Consider the following 9,597-nt stretch of genomic DNA (forward strand, 5'->3'; position numbering starts at 1 on the left):
ATTTCCATGACAAAATATGATCATACATAGATGGATGGCAGCAATGTCGTACAAAAGGCTGTTTGGCAAAGGCCCACCATGTCTTGGGTGACTTCTTTTGTTGTCCACAGACAAACTTCCCCTACACCACTGGTTCCAGCTTGATTTTTTTCTTTCACTTTCTTGAAAATCAAAAAAAGACTTCTTGGTAGCCGATCAAGGTGTACTCAAGTAATGTTGACCTGTGACAGCTAAACATTTTCATGCCATCAGATGATCATACATTTGATATTTACATGTAAATGATTAATGTTGGTCTTGTTTTGCCTTGTTTTACATAGGATATATATTAGCTGATTAAACAATTATGTGACCATAAAAAGATTGAGTGTTTGGGACCAGCTCACAGTGACTGACCTGCTGTAATACTGCAGCCACTACACTGGTATCTTTTCTCCTCTACCTGCAGCTCTTGGTGTGCAGCTCTGTGAGCGTCTCTCTAGCAGTCAGCCTTGGCAGATGCTGCAGTATCAAAGTAGGTCAGTCACTGTGAGCCAGTCCCAAACACTCAACTCAATCTTTACATGGTCACATAATTATGAAATCAGCTAATATATATCCTATGTTTGTTTTAACAATTCATACATTTTTCTGAAATCTTTACTTTGATGTCAGGAATATTATTTATTTTACATTGGCACTGACATTTTTATATGTACTTCCAGTTATTGATGTCTATGAAGATTCTCAGTCATCCATGTCATAGTTATCCAACGAAGGTTAAAATCAAGGGCAACTGGACTTGGTTGAAGAAGTCCTTTGGATGAGGAACGAAAGGTCTTCCAGTATCTTCAACCAAGTCCGGTTGCCCTTGATTTTAACCTTTGTTGGATTCCAGTTATTGAGTTTTTATTGTAGATGAGCTGTTGTAAATCCTGTTGCTGTTAAAATGTAAATATATTCAATAAAGTTCTGAATTTAATTATTTTTTAAAGGGCTGAAGGAGTCTGATTGATCGGCGTACACGGTTCTGCTGGGTCCGGATGAATGATTTCCCCCTGGTCTACAAGATTACCTGAAGATGCTAATGACAGAGAAGAGGAGACACAGACTCACAAGTTTAAGACTAGGCTACAGCTTTTGAGTGATAATGATGGTAAATTTGTCACACAAAGCTTTAGCAAAGATTTTACAAAGTTTAATTTTGGAACTCACTCTTATTTTGCCGCATGCTGTTGAAGGTAATTTATAATGCTGTTTAATTTTTACTCACAGTTATACCATTTTACTGCTTTACTGTCATTATTTCAATTTATTCTTCACTTGTTTAATAATAAAGACTGACTTGATTCCAAATCAATGAAGAAACCTCCTACTGATCCTTTGCTGGCCCCGGAGATTCCTCCTTTACTTATAACTCACTGCTATACTTTTTTTAATGATAAATTTATTGCCATAAGCACCTACTTCTAATTACTACTAATTCATTCAAGTTCATGTTTTATTACTTTATAAAGTCTTTAAATCAATGAAAAACCTCTTCCAATTATCAGTCAAAAACACACAACGGAAGGATGTACGCACCCCTCTTATCAGTTACACACACATATTTATGGTTGGGACGGGACCAGAAATGGCTGTCAAAATTAGTTTGATGGAATGTCATGTATATTTCTCTCTCCCATTGCACCCCCCTCTGCACGTGTCTGCAAATAAAGCCATACAAATACCATAAACAGCACATTAAAGCAAGCAATAATCAGCAGAACAAACATACATATTCCTGCTTTTAGAAGTTTTTCTTCCTTCCTTTGATTGATCGTTTTCTAACAGAGAATCATGTCTGCCAAATATCTTTGCAGGAGAGATACCTCTGATCCAGTTCTGCGACAGGTCGACCTATGGCAGCAATAAAAACTGTGGCTTTGAACTTGTCTCGGCCCTTGCACACAAAAAAAGGCAAAATAAATGGAAATAAATGTGAATGTACTTGTTTTCAGAAATTGTTTTTATTATATTCGGTTTTGGCTTGGCAGGTTCATTTTGGCTTCGGCCAAGAATTTTCATTTCGGTGCATTCCTATAATAAAATAAGTTAGCATAGCGCAGCCCTGATTGATCCAAACTACAATCATTTTAAAAACTGTCGACTTGCTGACAGACCTGACAAAGCATCAATTCATATGTTAAACTAATCTGCACTATTTTGATCCATTTAGTGCAATTAAATCACAGTAAAATGATTTTTCTAAACCAGGTTGTGTTTACTCACGTTGCATGGAACACCAGGCGAGTAGTCCAGTGATCAAACTCACGCGAGTCATGCCATGCAAAGATCAAATTTGTATTTAGTCTGAATGTACAGTATGAGTAATAAGTGAGAAAGTGATTAATGCACATGTGCTGCAGTCCTGCAGAGATCAGCTCAGAACTCAGATCTCTGAACAGTCATCAGGGGAAACAACAGACCTGGATCAAAGAACACACCATCCACACTACTCAGTATGAGTTTACAAATGGAGATTTAAAACGAATAAGATCTCCGTCCACACCCGCGTTTTAGATGCGTATCAGAGTTGATCTCCGTCTACATTAAAATGACTGAAAACGCACAGCTAGAGCCCGTTCAGGTTCACTGGGCCTGCACGTGCTAGTGTAAACATGAAGCAGATGGTCTATTCCATAGCTACAGAAGATTTGGCTAAAGAATAAAGTAATGCAGACAAAGAATCATCCCACATTTTTTCTGCATGGACCAATAACGAGCTAGACTGTTGCTGAATGTAACACGGGAGATAAAAGCAGCTGTGGCGGCTGACTGGGAGTCTTCGCAAAGTAAACGGCATCATCATCAGCGGCGCCGCCAGGAATTTTGGGCCGCATGACAAAAAAATCAAATTGGGCCCCTTCTGCACAGCTGATTTCACCACATCTCTAGGACTGAACTGTCCACTCAAAAGCATTACATAACTCAAATTAAAGACTTGCAACTGTCTGGCTTCTTGTAGTTCAATACTAGTACTTGCACAATATTTACTGCTGGTGATTTGTACATGCAAGTCTGCATACAGGATGCAGTTCACTATATGATGCAAGATTAGAATCCACCATAAAAAATGTCCTTCAAGGCAGGGTAGGCAAGTAGCTTCTGAAACACTTTTTGTTTGTTGAAACTGTCTATATACACAAATGCATATTAAAAAGTTGCTCTGAAAAAGAGAGTATAACAATCAGCTGTCTGTAGTCGTCTCAGGGCTGCAGTAAACACAGCCACTCGTGCGCACGCCCGGTCAGCTCTCTCAGCTCTCAGGCCGACGAGCGATATCTGCGTGGCTTTTCAACAAAAGTGACTGACAACTGAGGAACACCAAGGGACATAAAAGTTACACCGTGGTGGCTTTATTTCTGCTGGACAAGGAATCTGGCTTTTATCATTTTCATGGTAATTTGTTACTTTCATCGCTAGCAAACGTAGCTACCTACTTAGCATAAGATGCATAAGATGGATGGTTTGAAAGAGGTGTCAAGGAAGCATCTACACCAGGGTCGAGAAGCTGTCATTGAACAGAGGAGGGGGTCTACGCCACCACTTATCCCCCACTTACAATGCTGTCCTTTCATCACTTCCCAAGAAACTCAACAAACGTAACCTATTGGCCTCAGGTGAAGATACCAACGATGGTCGTTCAGTCTCGGCCACAGGTAGTCTTAACGACTGTAACGATCGTCACAGCAACAAGGGACACTAACGAACCAGCGGTATCGATGACCCGGGATAACGACCCCACTGAGGTTAAATAGCTGAGTTTCCCTGCCAGTCAGTCAGAACTGAAGAAGTCCTTTGGATGAGGGACGAAACGTCTTCCAGTATCTTCAACCAAGTCCAGTTGCCCTTCATTTTAACCTTCGTTGGATAACTATGACCTGGATGACTGAGAATCTTCATAGACATACTTAGCATACAGCTAACAGCTAACGGTTGCTATGAGTGCAGGCTGGTGTAGCAGCCAGAGTAGGCGATGAATTATATCTAGCTGTAGGTGAGTTGGAAAACAGCAGCGCAAGCTGTGTTTTCCAATGCTAATATTAGGTAAGACAATGTAGGTGTAGACTGCGCCGGTTTAGTTATTCACCATCTAGGTTTATTATACTATGTTTACACCTATCTTTTTTTGTATCTAATCTGTCTTGTGTCTGCAGGCGTTGTTTAACTGTATGTTACTCTTTTACAAATGATGTAGCTGTGTGTTTGTAGTTATAAGACATTTCAACGTTAGTGTACATAAACAATGATGGCTAAAGGTCCCCAAGTATCTGTGTTTCTAGTATATAAGCTACCTATAATATAGTTTGACATTGTTTGTAGCCTACTGTGTGAAAACCTTTTACTGTTTTATTTCTACCTCAGTCGACTGCAGTCTTCCAACACCCTGTGCTTCTCACCAGTATACACTGATTGGACCACGCTGGCTGGCCTGGATTACAACCACTGTGTCCACAGACCAGCCAGGAGAAAAGATGATGACACAATGCAGTATGTTGCATTATGAGTACTCTTGTGCATTTTACTCAATACATTTATAAGTGATCAGTCAAAAAATATTAAACAGAATGAGGAATACAGATAAATGGTGCTCATTTATGTGGAAATAGTTTACTAATTACTCTATAAGAGAACAATGTCCGGTGTTAGTAACTTTTCACTAAGCTGATCCTCCTTTCTGTGTTATCAGGTACAGCAAGGTGTATAACAAAAAGTCCAGGAAGTGGAGCTTGTACTCATTGAAAGTGGAGAAGGACTACAGTTATATCACAGACCTCCAGAGTGCCATCCTCCTCCTCATCCTCCTCATCCTCCTCCGATGGTTCTCTTCTACTGAAGAGATGCCTAGAAGCAGAACCAGGAGACCTGATGATCCCCGTCAACATGGGGTTCAGTCAGGTGTCCCTGCCCCAACTGTGTTGCTACATACAGCAACATCTAAATAATCTAATCTAATCTATTTGTGAGAAAGGTTGTAGTTTTAGTAGTATATAATAACAATAAACAAGTGTTGTACCACATTTGGATGTCATTATTTCAGACATAAATGTAGTTGCTTGATTGTTTATGCTGCAAGTTTAAAGAAAAAGGATTTATCATTTTCAGTGTTTTATTTAAAAAAAGAATGAAAATATCACATGGATTTTTTTATGCCCAGGAGGGTATTTTCTCTACCCTCCTGGGCATAAAAATAAAACAATGTACAGGTATTCATTCACACAGTGGAGGGAATTATTTGTGTAGCACTGTGTCAGTTAGTGACATTACATCTTACACCCTGCTAGGATTAAACCTCTGTATTGTCCTGGTGGATCAGGAGAACAGTTGCATATCTTCCTCTGTGACCAAGTACTCCACACTGCCACACTACAAACTGTCTGTAGCTGCCTGACTGTCTGTTACTCTGTCCTGGGTCTGGAAGATCAGCCTTGTGTGGTGCATGGAAACACTGTAGTCTGGATGTCCACAGTCCTCAGATTCTGGCCTGTAAAGGAATATATAGTTGTTAGAACCTCAAATTGGAAAGATCGGTGTAATTGGAAAGAACATTCATCAACATGATCAGATATTTTTATTGAACAGGGGTTTGTTGTTCTCTAACAGGACTTCTGTGTCCACATTACACACCAAGTCAATGTACATGACACAGATGAGCCGATGGCTGAAGCAGAGCTGTAGTTAGTTGTAATCAGTAAACGATAATAATAAAGTAATAACAATGGGGATGATTACATAGCACTTTATTTTTGACACCCAAAGGTCTTAGGGGGAACAACAGAGAAACGTTGAGACAAGTACACTGGGAGACTAATATTAAAATATATATGTATAGACGACACAGGTCCTAGAAGATGTGCTGCTCTCAACAGAGACAATAATGCTGTCACCATGGAAGCTCTAACATGAAATACACGTTTGTGTAGTGTAACTGATGGAAACGGGAAAATGTGTATCAGCCTGTTTTTAGCTTTGCCCAATGTTACAGCAGCTGTTAGTGTAACAGAGTTAAAAAATAATCGCTTGTGAATTTCTACAAAATTGATATGCTTGTGTTACATTATGTAGGTTTGGAGCCACCTGGTGGGTTAATAGCGCAACTGCATACACAGGGTTCTTTCTCATGTGCCTCTAGCAAAAAGGAAACACTTCCAAGCTAGAGGTAGATGCACGTGAGCAACGTTGTGATCAATATTTCCATGTTTAATGTTTTAAAATTGGTTTCATGACTATCAGTAACATGCATTTTGACAGTAAGCACTACTAGCATGTAATATTAAAGTAACTGACACGTACATGCAGAAATAGTAACTTTATTCACAAGTAGCACTTTCAGTCGTAGGTTGAGCTAACGTTAGCTGGTTAGCTAATCACCTGCTTGCTAACTCCCGACCGTGATGTTTTAGTCGTTATTTTGGATGATAATTGTTCCTTTTCATACAGATCTGATGGTTGCAGTTGCATAACACAAAGTTACTGATTGTGTGCTGTTGATTTTTATACCAGAATAAAAGGAGAACCAGAGTGAGAGCAAGTCCTGTGTGGCCGTACCATCCTTCCACGCCATAGACACAAGAGGGACACACTCAGTCTACAGACGGACGCAGAGGGTTACATTAGCACAGCTACCTGATGCTAACAGTTAGCTAGCCAGCTCGTTACTGATTAAAACTCGGGTTGTTTCTCAATTCCGAGTTCGCCAAGTTTGGACTTCTGTACTTTAAAGCTCGGACTTGGCAAGTTCGGCTCGGGAGTACAAACTCTCAGGAACGGGAGCATCTTGATAGTGAGTACTAACAGCCGGGTTAGTTGTTTATTTTCATAATGATAAAGTTAGATGTCCTCTTACCCCTGATGTGAGCCGCTGCTCTCCGCTCCTCACACTGTCCTCCTGCGGTGTCGGCAACGCACGTTCACATGTTTTGGGGGCGTGGCTTTGGAAGGAGCTCAGAAGGGAGGGGGAGGGAGTTTCTCTGTTGGATACTTTAAAAATCCAGCAGTTTCTAGCTAGTTTCTCAAACTTACCTACCCTGCCTTTAAGACAATCTTTCACAGTCTCAATGTATTTTTATAGTAAAATTAAAAGATTAGAACATTAACACCTATCAATAGATGTCATTTAACGGCCATAATTAAATCTAAATTAACTTATCAAACTGGATTATTTTAATATTTTCTGTAACTTACATGCAAGCTGATATAAGCTGCTGTCCAGCATCCAGTACAGACTGAAGGTTTTTAATTTATTTCATAATGATCATTATGTGAGAAAATAATGTGTTTGAATTTGTGTCATTATTAAATATTTCATTTTCTTTTTGCTCTGGCAAAAAGAGCAAGAGAAATCTCCACAGCCTCCCTGGAATGATGCTAACTGGCCTGTCATTATCACCATGCTGCTCACCTTCTTCACTGCAGGGAGGCTACAGTTATGGGCGGACTCGGCTGCTGCTGACTGTTAGTCTGCTAAAAGGAGCAGGGACAATGATTTATTATGAATCTCTTGCTAAACGTTTCCCTGCACTGATTAAATGTTGATGAAATTTAGGCTAACACTAGTCTGTAGCTAGCTAGCTTATTCACGGTGGACATTAAGCCAACAGGTTAACACCACTCACAGACTAAAGGCTGCACACCTTTGTTGGTGAAAAACTGGGTTACAGATTGACATCTTTTTCTTTCCTCTCTTTCAAACCAGATTTTGTTACCACTGTATTTCTGGCAAATCTAACGTTACTGACTGCAACTAAACCAAGTATATCCAGCGCAGACAAACGTGATGGAAGTTGAACTTCCAAATATGGTTTGTCCCAGAAGATGCTGCGCTATATTATATCTATCTCTATATATATCTATATATCTATATCTATATATATATCTCTATCTATCTATCTCTCTCTATCTCTATCTCTATCTATCTATCCGGAGGCTGCACAGCAACACAATGGAGGTTAACCCTATCTGCTAGGTCGACATGCATATAATCAATAACTTTATGCACCCTGTGATGGTTAGGGTAAGAGGAATATACTTCGGGGGGCTGTCAGGAATAGTTAGCCAGCTAGCTACGGTTAGCTTTTCACCGTTTTAGTCTGAACGGGAGGTGCAGACATAGCAAAAGGTCTGTCTAGATTTGAAGAGTGAGGATGGGGCTTAAATGTGTCCTGAATTAAACATGGACCAAAACAAAAAATGACACAACTCAAGTTTCCAATTGTAAAAAAATTTTTATATTTATAATTATACTCAGGTGTATTTCTACAGTAAAAACAGTCTTAATCAGTGAACTCAGTGAGACAGGCTGAGTTACATCTGATGCTTTGACCACAGGTCTAGTTTTGCTTTTAATGCATAGTTTAATAAACTACTCTACATAAATCTCACAAGGCCATTTATGATTCTGATTTCATTTAGATATCACTTACAATAAATCAATCAACACATACCCAGTACAAAAAAAAAAAACATACATACAAAATGTAAATACATATTTACATATTGGCCAATGATTCCACATTTTGTAAAAGCACCTGACTGATAGTATTATAATTGAATTATATTATAATTAATGTCAGATTCTGAGCCATATTGAGACAAAACCCTCAGCCAGGACAAAAACAAGCAATAAAACAGTAACGATTAAATAAAGGCAACAGCAGCAAGTTGTAGTCAGCTTTTATAGTTGTGCAAAATCGCTGTATATAAAGTTTTCTTTCCTGAGTTTATCATGTAAATGCTCTGTATTTGTATAGAGCCTTGCTAGTCTTTACGACCACTCATAGTGCTTTTACACCACATCGCATTCACCATTCACACACTGAGCCTAAGTGCTCAAACATAAACTGACATTCATAGACTGGCGGAACAGCCACCAGGGGAAATTTGGGTTTCAGTATCTTGCCTAAGGACACTTCGACATGCAGCCTGGAGGAGCCAGGGATTGAATTGCAGATTAACTGAACTGAACTTCCTCCTGAGTATTGTGCTCTCTTCGCTAAACTTCACAGTACTGTGCGCGCACACACACACACACAGATTTGTTTTGATTGGTAGATGGCTCAGGATACCACACACATGTAGAAAGACAAATACTGACCAAAGGCTGTATAAAAGGATACTGACACACACAGATTTGTTTTGCTACCTTTGTGGGGACGTTGAAACATACAAACTAATTTTCTTCGGACTGTTCAGATCTTTTATGTTTCAAGACAACAACCAATCCAACAGCAGCTAAAAAAACCAGAACAAAAGCTGCTCCCAGTCCGTAGTAAAGGCCGTAGTTTCCCTCCTCGACATCTCCGCTGTTGGACCCTGAAGATCAAAGTGCATATTAGTCAGGAAATGAGTGAACAGTGGAACAGCCTCCATTTACTCTTCTATATCTTCTATATTCCTCATGTTTGACTCTCAGAATCAACATGGAATAAACTGCAGCTACAACATGGCACACAGACACACTGACCTCCACAAACTCACCTGAAACCTCCAGCTGGATGATTCTGATTGGCTCAGTCTCAATGGCGGCTCTCTTACGTCTTGATCCTTCTGTTGCAACTCGACACTCGTATGTTCCAG

At 39.6% G+C, this 9,597-nt stretch overlaps 1 protein-coding gene across 1 annotated transcript in view; it reads right to left on the minus strand.

The window, feature by feature from the left end:
• Positions 1-8,226: 8,226 nt before the first annotated feature.
• Positions 8,227-9,597, minus strand: part of LOC123980930 (butyrophilin-like protein 9) — a 13,216-nt gene continuing 11,845 nt past the window's right edge. The window contains exons 3-4 of the mRNA XM_046065548.1: positions 9,499-9,590; positions 8,227-9,333 (exon numbers count right to left, since the gene is read on the minus strand). Of these exons, the coding sequence (XP_045921504.1) occupies positions 9,191-9,333; positions 9,499-9,590 (235 nt within the window). The 3' untranslated portion in view covers positions 8,227-9,190. The remainder of the gene's footprint in view (positions 9,334-9,498; positions 9,591-9,597) is intronic.

The sequence above is a fragment of the Micropterus dolomieu genome, linkage group LG12 (assembly GCF_021292245.1).
Source record: "Micropterus dolomieu isolate WLL.071019.BEF.003 ecotype Adirondacks linkage group LG12, ASM2129224v1, whole genome shotgun sequence".
In the NCBI taxonomy this organism is placed as follows: Eukaryota; Metazoa; Chordata; class Actinopteri; order Centrarchiformes; family Centrarchidae; genus Micropterus; species Micropterus dolomieu.